The sequence below is a fragment of the Lycorma delicatula genome, chromosome 10, assembly GCF_047948215.1.
Source record: "Lycorma delicatula isolate Av1 chromosome 10, ASM4794821v1, whole genome shotgun sequence".
NCBI lineage: Eukaryota > Metazoa > Arthropoda > Insecta > Hemiptera > Fulgoridae > Lycorma > Lycorma delicatula.
The window spans coordinates 32,602,722-32,624,899 of NC_134464.1; the positions used below are offsets into that span (position 1 = coordinate 32,602,722).

At 29.6% G+C, this 22,178-nt stretch overlaps 1 protein-coding gene across 1 annotated transcript in view; it reads right to left on the bottom strand.

Annotated features, from left to right (window-relative positions):
• The window catches only part of rsh (Rap GTPase activating protein radish), a 912,147-nt gene extending 890,649 nt beyond the window's left edge, over positions 1 to 21,498 (bottom strand). The window contains exons 1-3 of the mRNA XM_075377737.1: positions 21,186 to 21,498; positions 13,648 to 13,971; positions 9,379 to 9,917 (exon numbers count right to left, since the gene is read on the bottom strand). Coding sequence (XP_075233852.1) covers positions 9,379 to 9,917; positions 13,648 to 13,971; positions 21,186 to 21,498 — 1,176 coding nt within the window. The remainder of the gene's footprint in view (positions 1 to 9,378; positions 9,918 to 13,647; positions 13,972 to 21,185) is intronic.
• Positions 21,499 to 22,178: the final 680 nt, after the last annotated feature.

Sequence of the window (22,178 nt, forward strand, 5' to 3'; positions counted from 1 at the left end):
TGAAAACTGCTTACAAACATTATTTTAAGTGTCCTTTGGGAGACCGAGATAAATCCTGGGCTCTACATGTAAAATGCATCTAAGTTACTAACCCATTGGTCAAAAGGAAATAAAGAGCATTTGCTTTTTGGAAAGAGCCTACTAACCATTATGATGACTGCTATTTTTGCTTAACAAATGTTACTGGTTTAAATTCAAACAATAAAAGAAGTATTACATACCTAAATATTTGTTCAGCTATGAGACCAGTACTTCATGGTATTGATTTACTGATTCTGATTGCTCCAACTTCTTGAAAAGAAATTTCTGATTCCCCAGAAGGATCAACCAGTGAATCCACAACTTCAATAGATATTAATTATACTCCACAAAAACCGAATATTGAACCTCACCTCATCACACAAGTAGAACTTAGCGACCTAATTCGTGACTTGTATTTGTTGAAACAACATGCAAAACTCCTAGGTTCACCTCTTAAAGAATGGAATTTATTAAACAAGAATACAAAAATATCAGTATATAGAAATAAAAATGAAAATTTATTGAAATACTTTAGAAGAGATTTACTTTGTTCCTGCCATGATGTTAGGGGGCTGATGTCAGAACTGGACATTGAATAGTGTTATTCATGATTGGCGTTTATTTATAGACTCATCTTTAAAAAGAAGCCTAAAGGCAGTGTTGTTGCATAACTCAAATAAGTTTTCTTCTATACCAGTACCACATGCTGTAGGAATGAAAGAAACATATGAAAGTATGTCAAAAATTTTAAAAGCTATTAAGTATGACGAAAAGTCACAGCAAATCATTGCTGATCTGAAAGTGAAAGGGCTTCTTCCTTGTCTGCAGTGTGGCTTTAAAAAATACATGTGTTTCTTGCAGTTTTAGGATACTCGAGCTACAGATAAACTCTACGCAGTTAAATACTGGCCAAAAAGAAACCAGTTATCCCCAGGAAAGGAAAATGTTGTCAGTATTCCCCTTGTCGAAGTAGATTGTATTATTTTACTACTTCTACACATCAAACTAGGCCTGATAAAGATTTTTGTAAAAGCATTAGGTAAAGATGGAGATGGCTTTAAATATTTAGCTGAAGTTTTTCACAATTAAGTGAAGCCAGATTAAAAGAGGAAATATTCATTGGACCACAAAAAAGAATATTAATTTGTGAAAATACGTTTGACAGCAAACTGAATTCTAAAGAACTAGCAGCATGGAGATCATTCAAAGATGTCGTTACTGGTTTCCCTGGAAACAAAAAAGCTGAAAACCATGATCACCTTATAAATGAACTTGTAGTGAACAACAATAATTTAGGTTGCAAAATGTTACTGAAAATTCATTTTTTACATTGTAATTTGGATTTTCTCCCTTTAAACTTGGGTGACATCAGTTACAAACAAAAAGAAAGGTTCCACCAAGATATATTGCAGCTGCAACAATGTTATCAAGACAGATGGGATGAATCTATGATGAGTGACTACTGCTGGATGATAAAAAGAGATCACTGAATACAAAAGGAAAATAAAAAAAAAGAAATTAAGATAATCATAAATGTCTGCAAAATAAAGGTAGGAATTTTAATTGCAATTATTATTATTTTTGTATTCTATTATTTAAGAAGTTTCTCAATATTTTAAAGGGTCATAACTAAAAATCTGAGGGTGATGAAGAAAATATGTTTCATTTTAAGATTCAGCATAAAAAATACATTGTAATTCACCTACTTTTATCTCATTTTTTTATTTTTTTATAATTATTTTATTATTTTAATTTTTTTTTTTGTTGACCTGTATAATAATATATTATAATACATAATTATATTATATATATAATATAATTTATAATAATAATAACAATCTATATTATCTTAATAATTTACTATACATTAATAAGATATTAATTATATAAAGATTAGATTGAAAAGATCCTTGAAGTGATTGGATCAACATCCCAACCCCATAGGGGAAGACACCTGCCTTGTGACGCTTCCGGTCGCCACACCATCTCCCCATTCTTAGCCATGATGGACTTTAACGGGAGTCGTCTTTCACCCTCTAACTTTTTACATCTCATAGTAATAAGCCAGGCCTCGTTGGGATGCCATCAATCTAAAAGCCTTGGTAGACATTTACATCAGTGATTTATAACTGCAGGATCCTACAAAAGTACTTTCCTGAAAAATTAAAGTAAGATATGTTTTTTCTTAATATTCTGTTCTAGGTGGTATATTTAATAGAATTTAAATATAAAAGATAATACCTATAATAGATCAGGAGAAATGCTATATTAATCTTTTAGAATTGTAAGCCTTTGGTGAGCTTTTTATTTAATCAAAGATAATCAGTCATATGTGAGTGGGTATCTTTATAAAAACTGTACTGATGTTTGTTTTAACTATACGTTGTGGGACATATCTTTGAAACTTAATAATGAGTTTTTACTCATCATTAAAAGAATTAATAAGCTTTTGTTTGAATTAAACTCATTATATAAATGTTTGAAAAAAATGTGTAACTAATATGGTTTTGGAGATATCTTATAGATAAAATAATGTAAAGAGCTAAGCCAAAAGACAGAAGGAATTTTTAGAAATTATTGGTCCATTAATTAAACTATTATTACCTGAAATACAACAGAGTTTAATAATTCAAAGCTCCAGCTTCATTTTTTAATAAATATCAATGAATTATTTACTATTAGATGAAATTACCATTGATTACTAGCATCAACAGTGATGCAATTAATTGAAAACAGATACATTAGTCGTTCAATACATCATTCACAGCCATTTAATTTTAACTGAAAAATTCCTGACATTAAAAGTAAGTAAAGAAAAAAAAATGTTAATGTTATGATAAATATAACACAAAAGAATTATCATCACTAGAAAAGTATTTGGGTATAATGATTGATCATAACCTCTCTTGGATCAGCCATAAATTTACAATGAAAACATGAAGCTCAGCTTTTTTTTTTATCCAAGAATAATATTTCAGCTTGATAGTTATAAACTGACAGAGTTTACTGTAGAGTATTTTCTTATAAACTGATAACTTCTCATATAAATTATTCCTCCATATTGATTTTAGGATTTTCACCTAAACAAAATTTAAAAAGAGTTTTAGACTATCAAATAAAGCAATTAGACACAAGATAGAAATGAGGAATATGAAATGTGTTAATAATCAATTGCAGAAAGACAGATTTAAAAGAAAATTAGACATTCCCTAACGTTATAAGAAATGGAACACATAGGTTTAAAATTGTGAACAAGTAGGAGGTTCATAGGACAAAATTACTTGAACGTAAGCCATTGTAGAACCAGATTATCAGGAGAAATTTGACAATCATACTTGATTTGATTGAATAATTTTTACAAAAAAATTGTTAAGCAGTTTTAAATTGTACAATTTTTTTACTCCATGAAAGAACTTTTTTGCTCTTTGGAATAAGAAAGTTGAAACAATAAGTAAGATAACTATAAGTTTATGATTAGATTAAATTCAATATGTTTGGTGCTCAATAATCACCACTGGTGTAATAAGGAATGATAATAAAAGATATTTAGGCTGTTTCATGCGGAAAGAAGATACAGAAGTTCTCTCTGTGTTGATTTTAGGCTTAATTAAAACTGTGCATAAATTGGATGACATGGTTAATATTTTGAATGTGTGTTCAGTATATATGGGTAATTTGCAAAGGTTATTCTGTTTTTGATATCGTAAGTGAGCCTAGTGTGTCCTATTTTCAAATGCAGACAATAATCTCCTCTTGATGATAGTGTACTTAAATGGACAAAGTTTATTTTTAATATTAACATTCCATTCACTTTACCACTTATGGGCCACCCTCTTTAGAAAACAGATACGATTCTTACAAGATAAACGACAGGATTGTTAAAATGAGATTGGAAACAGTGTACCATTGGCAGTGTACCATTGAAACAGTGTATTGGCAGTGTACCATTGCCAATTCATTCATCAAGAATGAAATTAATTCATACGTCAATAAGGTTTGGATTTAAATTAACTTCTTTTAGAATATTGCTGAAGATGGAGTAACAGATCTGAGAGTACTAGGATTTACAGTTTTTAAATTGTTGGTAAGTGGAAATTTATTTATACAATAATTAACATACCTGACCAGGCTTTCCTAGTGGTTTCTTAACTGAACCAAATATATTGTTGATATATTCTACAAGTCCCTTGAAATGCATGTGATACCCATGTGTACACTTTTGTTGTGTTGATCACAAAGTTGATTGTGTAGTGAATTGTAGTATACAAATATAATAATTTATACATAATGATTCATAACAGTTATATGTATTGGAACTCAAAAGTGATTAATTTAAACAAAATTAAATTAATTAAATATTTTTTTAAAAATAAAAACAAATATGGTATACAAGAAACTCAAATATGGATTATAGGATCATGTTGAATCCTAGATAGCTAAATTTCAAAATGATGAGGTGTTAGAATGAATTGGAGAAGAAAAATGTTCATAGTAATACGCAAATAAAGTAAAACCAAACTGATGTATACTAAGGCAACTGACATAATTAATTAGTATGTAAAAGGAAGTAAAAATGAAGTATGGCAAGGTATACGGAATAGTTACTGCATATGGAATATTTAATTAAATTATTAAATAAATAAGTAAATACATTAAACTTTAAAAAACACATAAAATTTCAGAAAATGTATATTTCAAAGTGGTTTAGATAACAATCCAAACATTTTTATAAGTTATTGCAAATTACACTAAATTTGTTTTTTTTTTCAATTGATAAAGTTTACGTCAAAATTTCTCAGATATTTATACAGGTATGACTGTAAAAAAACAATAGGTTTGTTTTTGTTTTCTTAGAAGTTTTTCTAAGAAAAATGTTTTTCTTAAAAAGTTTCTTTGATTTTTACCTTTAAATAAATGAAAATTCCCTGGTATTAACTACAATTAAACTAAACTCAATCGTTATTATACACTGTCTCCCTCCATTCTAATTTACAAAGGATTTTTAAAAATTTGGTAAGGCATTACATTTTAACTAAAGATTAAAAATATGAAGTTGTATAAATAGAGTTTATAACCTGATTATAGTATAGAGCTGTGCTCTATACTCACATCCTTGGATCATGTAATGAATAGTTGTATATTTTGTATGTTATATTTTAGTTATCACACTTCTAGCACTGTATTTATCAACCAGTTATGTTCAACTTACAAGCATCTGTCTCAGTTCTTTGGAACCTCAATAAACTTTTCAATTTCTACTTGATTAATATCCATATAGGAATGCAAACAATCAAAAAAAGTTAGTTGTATCATGAACTATTTCGTTGGTTTACATTTTATGCGCTTCTAGAAATATTATATGAAATCAGTATGATAAAAAAAGTGATTTGCAATAATATTGAAACGTTACAACAAATATAGAATGTTGTGTGGAAACATCAATGTAAAGTATTCACTGTGGAGAAGTTAACCTTTGTTGTTTGTATTTGGTATACATCTCACTAAAAAATGAATTCATTAATTGTCTAATCATTTTCCAATTTTCACTTTGTAACTTCTACGTAACTGTTCAATATATTTAACTCAATTGTATAAATTTACTGAAATTGTGAAATAAATTTAACATACAAACTCTTGGTGGTATGTTAGTTGATAATTGAACTAATTTTTTTAATATAAATTTCTTGTGTTATGATTTCTATTCTATTCTGAGATAGATGTAAAATATTATTACGTTGAAAAAAGGAAAATTTAGCGCAGTATAATTTTATTACTTTTCTAGAAAACATAGAAAAATGGACTTTAAAAATAAACATGTTGAAAAGTAGAATACTGATTAATAAATGTCAAGATATGAACAAAATGAAAGAAGATGTTATTTACAAATACAAGAAAGAAGTACTGGAAGTTTTAATATTTTTAGATATTTAATGTTTGAAATATCCGAGGATGGGACAATCAATTGAGATTTACTACTTAATTATAATCTTAAAAAGTATTTAAGATTCACAGAAAAAAATGTCATTCGACAATTCTATTACAGATTTAAAGAAACAAAGAACTTGTGCTGTTCATACTTAAAAAAAAATATCTCTGATATTTGCTTTCAAGTTGATTGGAATTTCAATAAGTCGATATGGTGTTTATCATAACAAACAGTATTTTGTGAAAATTTTGTCAATGAGTACTGCATAAAGTTAAACCCCTACAGTGTAAATTTTGTTTAGGAAATTAAGGATTATGTTAAGAATGACCAAAAAACATTTTGTAAATCATTCCTGGGTGACATTGAACAAGGAATACTGGATCCTTTTCTCTTTTACTCTAAGGATAAAGCATAATTTCATTCAACAGGATAAATTCGTAAAAAAATATGCCACACTGGTCTGGGGTAAACCCCACGACCTCCAAATGAGACTTCTTCATGACTTTAAGGATGGTGTGTGGTTTGCGTTATCTGGATTGTATTCTGATATTCTTGGAAAACACCATGAATACTGTTGTGTACTTATATATCTTTAATGAATAGTGAGGTAAATTAGAATTTGCTTTCTAACTGACCCCAAATGAACTCATGTTCATTTAATTTCTACAACGTAGGGCCAACTGTCACACATTGAGATAAACTCTACTTCACCTTCCTTATTTTTTTTACAGAAAAAAGGATTGTTGGTAATTATTTATGATCCATCCAAAGAATTATAATATGATTTTAGGTAGATTTCATAAGAAAGCTACCTATTGTAATGGGTACCATGATTCAACTTCCGGAGAATTTTGACATATCTTCACATTTCACATCTGCCAGATCCCAAAACCACCGTCAGTTCAAAAGATTATATATATATATATATATATATATATATATATTTCACTTTCTTGTGAAGATGATAACTGCCATAATTTTGCTCCAATCACTTTCAAATTGTTCCTTAAAAATAAATTGTCCCAAAATCTCGGTTGATTTTGTGAACGGCCAAAATCGGAACATGTGGGTGGAAATAGGGGGGCTTTTCCAAAAAAAAACAAAATATTGCTATAACTTTCTTATTAAGAAAAATATAAAATTTTTTTAAAGTTCCTACTATTCTTTGGATAAGGGCCTAAAACTTATGTAAGTGAAGTTTTTTAATATCACCAACCATTGGACCAAGGAGTAGAAAAAATTGGGTTTTGAAGACAAAAAAATCATACCTCTTTTAATAGGCACAGTATCGAATTGCTTTAAAGTGGTTGTTAGTCCTCTAAACATTATCTAAAATTTTTGATATGACCAACCCTTATGATGAGGGATGACCAAAATTTTGCAGGAATTGTAAGAAGATTGGGCTTGTCGTACCCTAAACATGTGAAACTTTTTTCACATGCAACCATTGTAATATTGAGTAAATTAATAATTTTTCTTAACTTTAGGGTGGAAATATTTTTTATCCTTTACTTAATTAGCACTGGTGAAATCTACCTCCACCTTTTGACGTACCGAAAGGGAATTTTTATTATTGGCGTTTGATGAAAGAATACGTTTACAAAAAAGAACTCCTATGTAATTTTCAGGACTTAAAAGAAAGCTAGAATGCATAGCACATATTGCAAAGCGCATGGATACTCACCTTTCATAATCTAAGGCAAGAATTAAAAAGAAATATTGTATTGGATGGGAAGATCAGTAGTAAGAGTAGGCTTCCAGACAAAGCTGTTGACAGCTTATGAAAATCTTATGGTTTGGCCATCTGCAGAGATGCAGATAATGTGAACAATATGCAAAAAGACATCTGGGCAATGTACTTGCACAAAAAGTAGATCGACGACAAACCACAACACTTTCTGTGCCTGTAAGGTGAAAATTCGTGGTGTAAGAATAATAAAGGTTTGGCTGATGGAGTTCCTTACACTCACAATAATGTAGTACCTGTAGCTGCCATAGATTCAATAAAACCAATCATAAGAAAATTGTCGCAAGATGAACTTCTAAGTAAGTGTCTACATGGGAAGACACAAAATCCTAATGATTGTTTTAATTTCGTTATATGGTCGAGGGTGCCAATATCAATATTTGTTGGATGAAAATCACATGAATTAGGTATTTATGATTTTGTGTTAACTTTCATTGATGTAAACATGAAAGGTGAAAGTGATAGAAAAACTGGGATTGACAGTTGGAAGAAATGCAGGGAACAGCTTTAAACAGTTTGATACACAAAGGGTGAGGAAAGCAGAAAAGGAAGTGGAAAAGTTACTTTCAAAAAGAAATGAAGCAAATACATGCAAGAGAAAGCATAGAATAGAAGAAGATGACCCAAATGATTCTGAATATGGAGCAAGAATGCACTAAGTACATGAGTTATGTCACAGTTTTTTTATTTTTAATATTCCTGTAAATTTAATTTTTTAAACCAAAGCTACATTTTCTCAAAAATTACTGCAACTAAGAAGGTGAACTTATTACACAGCATGTAGAACATCTTGGTGTCATCTACATCTAGGACATCTACTGAGATTTTTATAGCATTGCAGAAAAAAATATGTGCAGAAAAAAATGACAAAAAAGTAATATTCCCCAAAAACTGATAAAAAAGTGAAAAAACAATTCTCAAAAATAAGTTAGAGATCTTTCAATAAAAAAAACTCAGTAAGCATAACTAAATACCTTATATTCTGTGTAAATATTTCATCTTCCTAGCTGCTTTTTTTCAAAAAGTGTACCTAACTTTACCAAACTTTAATTGGTGATATACATGGTATGAGCTCCCCTTGACCAATTAACAATGTTTAGTAGTCAAAACATGAACATATACACTAAATTAAATAATTACCAAATCAAATATTGGCAAATCTAGAAGTATTGTAGAAAATATCAGTTTAAAAACACCAATTTGTATAAGCTTTTGAAACAATAAATTTTGTAAATACAGTGTTTATAATAACTTAAAATTCTTTTCACTTGCTCTTTTGACCATCTTCAGTACCTGAAAATGGTTACAAAAGCATCCAAAAACACTTAAAAATGTTTTATTAAAAAATCAGAATTACTAAACTTTTTTTGGTTTTTTCGTTCCAATAGTCTACAGTTTTAAATAATGACATTTATAACTTTCTTTATGTAAGAAAATAACTGTACAGTGACAATGATTTTTTTTCAGACAGTTATGAACTGTTTGGAGTTCTTGTAATTTAGGCATTCTATATGCAATAAGCCTGGAAATGATTGGGATAGGAAGACTTAAGTATTTAATTAATGTTCATGTTTGAATTATGAATCAATAAGTATTTATACTTAAGGACAATATATTTTTCCCCATACGAAGAATGATAATGTCTATTTCACATAATACTGTGAGATCTATATTTATAACAAACCTGGGTTGTTGAGTCTCTTCTAGTAGCTACTAGTGGATGTTGAGAACTTGTAATCGGCGGCTGCTGTGGAGTAGAAGGGGTTGTGGCAGTGGTCGTAGTCGTGGTTATAGTTGTGGTCGGTGGTATAGGTGCGGCGGTTGTTGTGGTAGGCGATGACGGTACAATACCAGATTTTGCGGTCGGAGTGGAAGGTGTTGCTACAGAGGGTGTCGTAGGTGCGATAGGAGAAGTAGGTGGGGGTGTTACCGAGCTTGTAATTATAGTCGGTGGCGGTAGCGCCTGAGATGCTGTGTCAATCGATGGTAATAGTGTGGACGGCGGAATAGCAGGAGCGGAATCGGACGCAGTCGATGATGTCGATGGTCGCTGTTCATCTCGGTAATATTTTGGCGGTTCTGAACTTCCTGCTCTTGAATCACGTCGTCTGTGATTCCTGTGGTGATGGTGATGATGATGATGGTGATGATGAATTTTTGGCGGTGATGGAGTCGCTGCTGTTATTGAATCTCTTCGACCACTTTTAGCTGATTCACCTGAACCTAAGTAAATTATAAAAAGAGTTTATTAACTACTTCAAATTAATGAAGAACAAATAATCATTTGTCTTTAATCAATAGAGTGAATACCTCCATTGTCTCGTTGATCATCGTTTGATAAAAAAATGAAAATACTGGAATTTGAACTACGTATTTTTGTGAAAAGATCGATTGAGCAAAATTACATGATCAATCATTCAAATTAAATATTGATTATTATTAATTTTTGTATTATTTTTTGAATTTATTTAAAAATAAAATAATTTCATTATACTTTTCATAAAAAAGCAGGGCCTTTTTTTTAATAAACGATTTCTATTTCAATCACTTCGGCAAAAATATTTCCAAAAAACAGTGTCTAGTTAATATATAGTTCATCAATGAATCGGGTGAATTTGCAACTTCGTTTTTTTTCCCCAGAGATAGAGTTGAGTAGGGATGAAACCGTTACTGCCGTTTTGTACCTTACTGAAAAGCGTTTTGTTGCAATGGAACAGTGGACTGGAGAATAACGTATCTTCTCTGTGAAAATGTTTTACAAAATATGGTGGGAGTTACGTAATCGCTCAGCGTGAACTTCGAAAAAAAAATTACGCAAATGATTGAAATCCTGCTGTTTTTTCTGCTAATGTTATCAAGATTTGGGTTTGAAACTTTGATTTCTACGCTATAGAAGAAAGGTGGTGGCTTAAAAAAAGTACGTATCCTTCCTTAATAATATCGCGATTGTGAGAAGCATTTGATCGAAGTCCACGCTGGTCAGCGCGTTGTCATTCTGTGTCACTCGGCCTGACCGCAATATACGGGAACTTACACACAATGACCTCAAACCTCACGCGTATAAAATTCAAACAACTTATGCAATACATGAACGTGAATATGAAAATAGGATAAATTTCTGTCATCTCATGAGTTAATTAATGTAAGGGAAGACCTTGTTAACAATTTACTGATGAACGATTCATTGTCATATGTCAGGGCTAGTTAACAAGCAAAATTTAAAGCATAATACTGGGCTTCCAAAAATCCTAAAATTCCCGTAGAGTTTCTACAAAGATGGAAAGGACAACTTTAGCAAGACTAAAACTTTACTGAGTGTGTATGGCAAAATGGCAGTAATCTGCAAGATGTCATTTTTGGACGATAAATTTCTCTTTCCGGTGACTTAAAATCAAAAATAGTTAATGCTTTCATATCTGTGTTGCGTTCATACTTATTAAAATTAAATAAAATTAATAATTACCCTTAATAATGTTTTCAAAGTCGCCCGATTCACTGCCTGGTGTACTTTTATTCTCAGCAAACTTCCATAGAATGCTTTTTTATTAAAGTTACTTCCCATTCCCTGGTACTCCATTAAAACAATTTTTTAACAGTAATAAAAGTTTTACTACAGTAATTAATAATCTGATAACTGTTTATAAATTTGTATTGACAGTTGAAAAGAAAGAGAGAGGTTACTGAAAATATAAATTAATTTAATATTTTTCAGTGAACTGCAGTGAAATCATGTACTGAAGTTGTAGAATTTGAAAGTAGAGATCTTTCAATTTCAAATGTGGTTTTGCCCAGTGACGAATTATTTGTAAGGAAAGCTGGAGATCAAACTAATAAAGTGATTATTTCTGAGCATTTTTAGTTTAAATTTTGAATTATGAAAACTACAAAGTAATTCCTAAGAAGCTAGGTTACACAGGGGATTTATTTGCTTCTAATGGAGAGAATGATGATAATTATCACTGAAAGAATATTCTGAATCATGGACGGTAAATACCTCAGAAACTACGTTTTGTGAGAGATTTAATTCAATTTTTACAAAACGTCAATTGTGCCCACGGTCCAATTCTTATATCTTTTCTCCATTCCATGTTTCAAGGAAAATTCAACACAAAGTGTTGCAAAACAGAGATGTTGATTTCTTTATACAAATTTGAATAACCTGGTGAATTTACTATTCTGAGCATAGTTGAGTACTTTGTGATCACTCCCAAAGATGATCTTATATCTCCAATGTTTATGGAACGAGTCAAAAATTGGTCTTGAAATACCCATATGCAACGTATCTCAGCCCTTTATTACCTAATGTAGTGGGACAAGGATCTTTTGGAAGAATTGTTATGTTGGTATACTAAAAGACTGTATGGTCTCTGATAAAAATAGTGTACTTCATATCTTTCACTTTAAATAAATACATAAATATATACATAAAATTGTTTATTAAAATTAACAGCTATGTTCCCGATGGTCTCTTCCATTTTACTGACAAATTAAGCTTGGTGAAAATTTATGAAATTTATTTAATATCATAGAGTACAAATTTTTCTTCTAATCTAAAAACAATAATAAACAGTCAATAAAAAGGGTCAAACAATTTTCTTCCTATCTAAAATATATAAAAAAAATTACTGACCTAATTGGTGAGAAATAGGGAAATTAAATAAATATTTCACATGGTATACTGATACTCAAAGAGTAAATCTCTAAGTAGAATATGTAGAGGTGTAAAGAAATTATTGTACTTAATATTATTGTACTTCTTAATCTGTGGGACCACCGTTTAGTAATGCTTCAGAGGATGAGATGAACAAACATTTTTGTAGCGTGTGAAAAATTGTGTAAAGAAATTGGAAACTTTTAATAATCTAAGAACATATTTCCTCTGGATTACCAAAATTTTCCAATTTCTTTGAACCTCCACTTATTCTACTTAAATATTTCATATTTGTGTTTGGTATACAATGTGAAATATTCATCAGTTTTTTCTAATTAAAATTCTTCATGTTTCAGTGTTGCTAGAGTCAGTAGTTTTTAGTTTTTAGTATAGAAGAAACACTTTTTTAACAATCTACTTTTTTATTTCTACAACAAAATAAGTCTAATATATTCACCCTATAATTACCCCTGTATTCACCCTGTAATTTTATGCTGACATATAAAGTATCAATTAAGTTCTTCTGTACCTCGTATTTTATCACTTGAATGTAAAACACCGCATTTCTGTGGGCTTGGTGAAAACTAGTTAATACAAGAAAACAATCAGACACAATGTACTCTACGACCTCTGCGAGTGAAACAACTCCTGACCTTTGCACCGTCAAAACAAATTTTGCAGGCCCATCCTAGTTTCTAAGTAGATTTGGTATATTGCGGCATTGTTTGTTTAAATTCAACTGGATGTTAGTTTCCTGGCTTGAATAATCTAGCTCAAAAATATGTCAGTATAATATTGTTACCTTACATCGAAAATAGTCAGAGCACCAAATAATCGCATATACATTTTCAACATTTATGTTTATTTAAATTTAATTAATATTTTCAGTAAAAGCAATGGTTAGAATTCCAGTCCATATGGATGAATCATTATATATCACAAGTTGGACCTAAATCTGAATCTGAATATTCATTTGTGACTTAACTATTTAACATCACTATGGATAGCAGAAGCTACAGTTAAAATTTCAGTTCAACTGGTCGAGTTGTTTTTGAAATATTCCTGTAACATTTATAAAAATGTACAGCCAAAACTAAAGAAAACAAAATAAGTGATCTCCTCTAGATGTCCTCCCATCCTCTTGATTTCTTAATGCAAAAAGATGGAGAATTTTATTAAAAAAATTACAAATACAATAAAAAAATTAAACGAATTAATATTTTATTACTAAGAAACTACTAACTAATGAAAGAAAAATTATCAATAAAGTTTAGTAGGATGATCTTTAAATAAATAAATTACCTCTACGTGAAGCAGATGTGATAACAGTGGTTGAATCTCTACGACCACTTCTGGCTGATTCACCAGATCCACGTCTTGTGGATGATGCAATTATCACGGTAGATTCACGTCGAGAAGACCAAAGACGAGCTAAATCTGAACGAAAATCAGATATAGCACTTGAATGACTTTCTCGTCGGGATTTTGTGGATGAAGATTTAACACCTGAATCAGCCGATGACTCCCGTCTTTTACGCATGCTAGCAACTTCTGTGGTCGATGATCTTGCCCAAGGTAATGAACGTGCCAAATCTGCTAAGGTTTCGCGTCTGATAAGCTGTGATTCTGTAAATAAAAGTAGTCAAATTACTATAATTAAAGTATTTGGTTTATAAAATATTGTAAATCATAATCAAATGCTAAGGAAAGGGTAAAAATAACACTATTATATTCTATAATTAACAAAAGGATAATATTGCTAGCTAAATGTTTGATTAACTTTAATATATCTCTATGAAAGTAAAAGACTACCCATTGAAGTTTGATGAAAACACCTCAAAGTTCTACACTTTGACTTTTATAAAAATACAAAAAACTGTTTTCAAAAATAAAATCCAACTATTTAAGACAAATTATTTTACTACTGAATAACCTTATATAACTTTATTTATTTAAATAAATAAATGAATAACCTTATTACCTCTCAAAATATAACTTATTTCTATTTAAAATTATTTTATTTGTCTTTTTAAAGAGATCTGTCAGCTTATTAAAGCAGACTAGTCTGAATTTAATTATTTTTATGATTTTGTCTTCTTTTCATCTTCACCATTTCAAATAGTTTGGTGTTCGCAAAAACATCAACATCGACACAAACTGCCACATCACCTGGGATTGATTTTCCTATACTAGGTTTTGTCTACACTCAAACCTAAATTCCCCATCTCATATTCAGTATGTTTCTTATTATTATAATAAAGAAACTTATGTACTTAGAAACCTACTTGGAACCATTCTCTCTTTCCCTTTTTTATTTGTTGGAAATGTGTAACATTTTTATAATATTATTTTCATATTTTTTCTTGATACATGATCAAACAAAAGTAATCTCATATTTTTTTTTGCTTTCTATACTGCAGGTGTCACCTTAAAGCCAACTCTTTTCTTTTCTTTGTTTAGCCTCTGGTAACTACCATATAGATAATTCTTATATAGATGATACGTATAGATGATATGTTTGAGTGTAAATGAAGTGTAGTCTTGTACATTCTCAGTTCGACCATTCCTGAGATGTGTGGTTAATTGAAACCCAACCACCAAAGAACACGTATCCACGATCTAGTATTCAAATCCATATAAAAATAACTGGCTTTACTAGGACTTGAACGCTGGAACTCTCGACTTCCAAATCAGCTGATTTGGGAAGAGACCATTCACCACTAGACCAACCCGGTGGGTCTTAAAGCTAACTCTAATATCCTCATTTCTCACTTTTTTGAGCCCAGAGATATTTACAGTTTAATTTAAAACTTAGTCTCATTTATATAAGTTTGTCAATGATAGGAAAATATTCATTTTAATATAAAAGAAATAATTTTATTGTTCTATTTTCAATTTTTTTTATGATAAAACACATTCATTTTACTTATAATAAAAAAATTAGTTCCTTTCAAAAAATATATGGTAGCAGATCTTTGAAAAAAGTAAGTATATTAAGGAATAGTTTTTTAAAGATTGCATTAAGGAAATATTTTTATGAAGTTAGCAAATTTTTGATTGCTGTGTACATGACTTAAGAATATCACAAAAAATTCTTTAAATTTAATTCTATCTTTTTAACATTTTACTCATTTTTTTATGACAACATGTCAATTTCCATGGCGGAGTGATAGCATCTAAGCCTTTCATCCGGAGGTACTGTATTCGAATCTTGGTCAGGCATGGCATTTTTTACACATTAAACTTTCTTAGGGCAAAATGACCAAACCATATGATACCTGTTATCTAAAAAAAAAGTCAAATTGTTCAAGTCTTGAATGCATTTATACATGTCTAAATTATAAATTTTTACCATTTTTAAAAATATATGAATGTATACTAAAAAAAAATAATTACATGTTAAAAAAACGGTTTTTAGACTACAGACTGAAAATGAAAGTCTATATAACTGTTTGTTCTTTTTACATTCATAAATGATTTATCTGTTTTAATGAAATTTACAGATTGATTCAATCAAGTACTTAATTAAAACTGAAAGAGTTTGGAAGATGTTATAAATTATACCCGGATGATAGCATCTCTCTCTCTTCTGATTAATAATTAATTATTTATTTTACTGTATTAATAAAAATAATAAACCAGTTAATTTTTGCGTACAGAAACATAAACCAATATATTTAAAATTTTCCTTTTTTTATTTTACAAGAGTTTTCAATCTTTCTTTTATATTCTATTTTATTATAACTTGTGTCTTGTCTTTGTATGCCAATTGGGAACTAAAAAGCATTTCCAGTAGTTCAATTTAAATTTAAAAGTTGGATTGCAAGTAACACGAGTTTTACATCTAATATTAAATAACACTTTAAAAGAAGTTTTTCAACTTTTCTTTATTTCTTTTTTGCATTTGACATTTTGTTTCTGTACAATAATTATGTAGCTTAATTGGTGGCTAGCACATCTGTCTTTTTAAGCATTTGATTGAATTTTTAATAATGTAGTATGTACTTTTATACGAACATGTTAGATAAATTTAATGAAAATAAAAGAAAAAAACAGATTAATTATAAAAGTTGTGTACTGATTATGTTCAAACTAAAATTTACTGGACTACAATTTAAAGCTAAAGTTAGTTCTTTTCCAGATATTAAATGAACCACAAGTTTATAAACAATGAATAAAGTTTGTGAAGTACACAAAAGCATAAAATTCAATTTAATTCTTAATTAGAAATGATTTTATTAAAGTAACTTAGCTGCAAGGCGTGCTTACGACACACCTCCACAGCTAGGCCATCCGGGCGGGTTCTTGGAATGGGATTATTAGGTGTCCAAAATTGATTACCTCTGGGTAAAAATATTTTCTTTTGAATGATAAAAATTGATATAACGAAAGTTAAATAAGAAATTTAACTCTAGAAATTGATACTAACGAATCAGGATTTTCCGCTAGTGATCGGTACATTTCGGTGCTAAGCTAAGGGGAATGCTCACATAGACACACCAACAAATGGCGTTTAGTATAGGAGTATTAATTTTTTTTATGCAAATTGCTGTTGTCTACACTATACTTTTAAAATTATTACATGGAATAGATTAAAAGTAGTACATTTTAATTAATATGAAAAATATTATTTTCATATTTTTTGTAATTAAAAGTCAGTTGTCTGGTTTGATGCGGTTGCTTATTATCTTCTGTTCTGTGTTAATATTTTACACTCAATTTATTTACTATATTCTATGCCCTCAATAATCTGTTTTATATATACATGCTAGCTTCATCTTTCTTCCCAGTTTATACCTTTTGCATGTTCCTCTACAACCAAATTAACTAAATCTAGGTATCTAAAAGCCAACCCATCGGGTTGGTCTAGTGGTCAATGCACCTTCCCAAATCAGCTGATTTGGAAGTCGAGAGTTCCAGCGTTCAAGTCCTAGTAAAGCCAGTTATTTTTACACGGATTTGAATACTAGATCGTGGATACCGGTGTTCTTTGGTGGTTGGGTTTCAATTAACCACACATCTCAGGAATGGTCGAACTGAGAATGTACAAGACTACACTTCATTTATACTCATACATATCATCCTCATTTATCCTGTGAAGTATTATCTGAACAGTAGTTACCGGAAGCGAAACAGAAAAAAGAAAAAAGGTATCTAAAAGCCAAAACTTTACTATGCTCCCATTATTTTTCATTATCTTCCTTTCTTTCACATTTTATTTTCTTTGTTTTACTATTACTTATTATCAAGTTGAATTTCTCTCTTAGCTATAAATCCAATGCCATTCTGAATTTCTGCCAACTCATTTTTAATTTCTGCCAGAGGAATGTTATCAACAAATCTCAATATTTAATCTTTTTTTCTTGTACCTACTTTTTATTTTTACATTATTTATATTTATTTAAATAATGTGTGTGAAATTGTTATGGCAAATGTATAAATTTAATTTATAAATAATCATCAAGAGCAGTAAAACTGAAAAAATTACTTATTATTTGCCTAAATGTAAGTGCCTAAAAATAAAAATATTAAAAAATTTAAGATTTAAAAAATACAAAATATAAGCACGGCAGGTAAGTACAAAATCTATGAATTTTACTGTTACAAGTTTAACTGTCATGTTTTTATTAATGTTTAAAATATTTGAAATGTTTGAACTTGTAACATATAGGAAATCTTTCAACATGCCTGTCAAGTCTTAACTTAAACTTTGTTTTCTGTATGTAGGAGCGAACACCTATTTCGCATTGGTTACCCATCCATGTCAGTTCACATTACTTATTGCACGTTCTTATTGCAAAAGTAAATTAGACATATAAGTTTACTGACTAAAAACAAAGTAAAACTTACTTAAAGGAGTTATTGATAAATAGATTAAATGAAGACAGGAAGAAAAAGTACCTACTTAAATGATTTTAATATTGATTTTAGAAAAGTATAAAGCACAAATTATTTTGATTTACTGCTAATTATTGTGCTGTGTTATTACTGGACTTAATAGTCCAGTAATAACCTGAACAGTTTTGTTTACAGTTTTAATTTGAAGAAAATATTTTTTATTAAATCTCCAAGACACTGTTTTCAGTAATCTAAGGTGAATTAATTTATTTGACAAGAAGTTACTGGACAAGAAACAAAGGTATTGACAGTTATCTTCAACCTGATCACACAAAGGATTCGTTGATTTATACCTTCTGGCATCATAAGCATGGCTCTACCTGTACTCTGGGTACAGGTAGAGCCAAAAATTAAGAAAAAGGATTGAAGAATATGAAATAATAAAGATAATAAGAATAAACAATCTACCCGTGAAGGGATTGCATTACACAATAAAAAATTTCACCAGACAATGAATGCATATTCAATCCAGAATGTTCAAGCAGATCAAATTATTTCTACTCAGGATGTAAGTAGCACATTAATAATTAATTACTTTTCATTGAGCATTTAAATATAACCTCTAACTGTTAACATTGTGATGCTGTAATTGAAAGTTGAATAAATTATCGATTGATATCTCCAATTGTCATATATGTAGAGGTTCAGGCTTATTAAAGCAGGTGTTACAAACAGTTCTGTAAAGGTGTGGTAAGTACAAGTTTTCAAACCCACTGGGTTGGTATAGTGGTGAACATGTCTTCCCAAATCAGTTGATTTGGAAGTCAAGAGTTCCACTGTTCAAGTCCTCGTGTAAAGGCAGTTACTTTTATACGGATTTGAATATTAGATCGTGAATACTGGTGTTCTTTGGTCGTGGGTTTCAATTAACCACACATCTCAGGAATGGTCGAACTGAGACTGTACAGGACTACACTTCTTTTACACTCATACATATCATCTCATTCATCCTCTGAAGTAATACCTGAACGATAATTCCCGGAGGCTAAACAGGAAAAAGAAAAAAGTACAAGTTTCCAAAAAAAATGAAAGCCATTCACACCTTCACTATGGCTTGACAAATGAATCAAGCCATATGTTTCTCAAAAATACATTCTGATTTACATAGGGGAAAACATAACCTTGTGACGATCCCAGTCACCAGACCACCCCCTTGTTCCTAGCCCTGATGAGCTTTACTGGAAGTTGTCTTTTAGATGCTCTAAGCTTGATAACAACAAAGTCATCGTTTGGTCTCTGTCAAGATGCAAATACCGAGGCAAATACCTTGGCAGACATTTCTATCACTGTATTTACACAACCTGCTATTGCCTTCGTATGGTGCTTTCCCACCACAACAACCTACCATGACTTACATCCCACAACTATCAAATTAATTTAATTCTGTTAACTAAAAATTATGTACCCTATTAGAAAATAAAATAAGACCCATATCATGTACTTTTATTCCTTATTAATAAAAACATTTTATAATTATGAGATAGAGCTGATTGTTTTAGATTTACTGAACGTGCTGATAAATATTACATTTGATTATAACTGAACTTGTATATCTAAAAAAATTCGTTTGATTTAATGATCTGTGATTGGTTAAAAAAAAGGAAATATTAATGTTAAACTTATATATATAAATTATATATAACTGAACAAATATTTGTTTTAAATTTTAACGTATCATGTTATCTATTGTGTAAATGTAAAAAAATAAAATTAAAAAAAAAATATTACTGAAGATGGTCTTATGCCCGAAAGCGCTTTAATGAAAAAAAAAAAAAAGTAAGGTAAGAATATTCTTCAATTTTGTACTTTATGGAGTAGCCGAATAAGTTTTATATTATATAATTAGCTAACTTTTACTTACAGATGAGATATGGACTACAAAAAAATTTAATTTAAAGAAATATATATATATATATATATATATATATATATATACAGTATAATCCCGTTACAACGCGGTTATCGGGGACTTACGTGACACCTGCGTTATTTCGAGAAGTAAATTTTAAATCACAATTCCTTTACAGAATACTTTTTTCATTTAGACCACATGTTAGGTAAATACAAACTAAAACAAACACTACAAAATCTAAAAAAATAACCAAGTAATAAAACTTAACGATACTGATAAACACAGTTAAAGCAGCTCGAATAAATCACAATACGTAATAAAATTCAGGTACCGTATACTGTGCCTTGTACAGACAGCAACGTTGATGTCTTATCGCTGTTACAGGAAATGAGTCACGTGCAATATATCAAGAATTTTTTCTATTACTGTATTAGAATCATAGTTTAGTTTTATTGTATCATGTTTTTGGAAATTCTAAGGCTTTAAAATTGGTCGTGACTAATTGACAGATGTTTTATTAGAAGCGTATTGTTGACAATTTCAAAGGATTTATGATGGGTTTTACACCGATATCGAATAAAGTGATAGGACTAGCATTTCTTCACCCTATTTTATTTTTTCAGATCCTCAGATATATTTTGGGAAACAGGTTATAATTCGCGTTATATCGAGCCGCGTTATATCGGGGTTGTACTGTATATATTTACATCAATGTTTTATAACCAATTAAAAAAATGATTTTTTTTCGTAAAATACTGCTTAATTATTATGAAATAGGGTAAGCCTAAACTTATTATCTTGTAAAAGTTGTTATAGTCTAATTTAAGCTTCTTGGTATATTTTACCTTAAAATATAATTCATTTAAATATAATTTTACTTAGCTTAAATTGATATAAATATTTTAGAAATAATTTTAAATTTTACGAACAAATTTTTAAAAATAGAAAAAAGATATTCAAGGAAACTTTCTTTGTATCAATAATACTTTTCAAAAATATTATGATAAAAAATTTATACAAAAAAAGAAGATAAAAAAAAAATAAAATGATGGAAAAAGAGAAAAAAGAAAAGAAAATCTTTTTTGTATACCTTTGTTACCGCGACCACCCTTTCCTCCTGTACCACTTCCGCCCCATTCTCTGAGAATATCTGTAAGTTGCGCTAAAGAGGATCTTCGCCTTCTTGCCGTAGCCGGTGGAGATGTTTCCTGTGTTTCTGTCGGTGGCGATATGCTGGTTATCTGTGCGGCAGAATCCCTTCTGCCCGCCCCCAATCTCTGTCTTAAAGTCGATTCTTCTACTTGTTCCCGTACAAGGTCGTCCCAACCGTTGCCTCCCTGCCAAACCAAACCCACCTGGTGGCTCAGGATTGGAAGGTTGCACACGAAACAAATCGCTGTCATTGTCCTAAACAAAATAAGTACAATTTAAAATTCACTCGTTACAGTTTATCCGTAATTAATTGTAAATGATCATTTTTTATTTTAAGTAAAAAAAAAAAAAATAATTATAAAAATATTAATTGTATCGTTGACTTAAAAGCGCAAGGAAAAGTTTAACTGACATCTCTTTAATTTAGAATAAGAAATTTGAATTTATTATTTGTTAAAATATTTCATAAATATTACTTATTTTGATCGAAATAATACTATTTGTTTTAGGCCATTATATTGATTAATAATGACTAAAAATTACATATCTACTAAATTTATTTTCTTCTAATATAAAAATAATAAAATTGGATTAAATCTAAATAAAGAGTTATACTAATGCTAAGCGAAATAAAATGATTATGAGAACATTCAAGAACATAATCGCATTTCAATTTTTGACAATCATCATCAGTGTTATAAAATAATTAATAAAAATTAATACAAATAATAAAATATAAAAATGGAAATAAAAAAAAATAATTCTTAGGAAGAAACGTAAGATTTTATTTAATTAAATATATAAAACAAACAAAAGCAGTCCAAGAGTAAAACTAATGGTTAAATCTGTAGATTATAATATATATTTTTTATCAGTTAAACTCTTAACCTTTAATGTTAATCCATAGATTAAATGGCTGCACCTTCCCTTA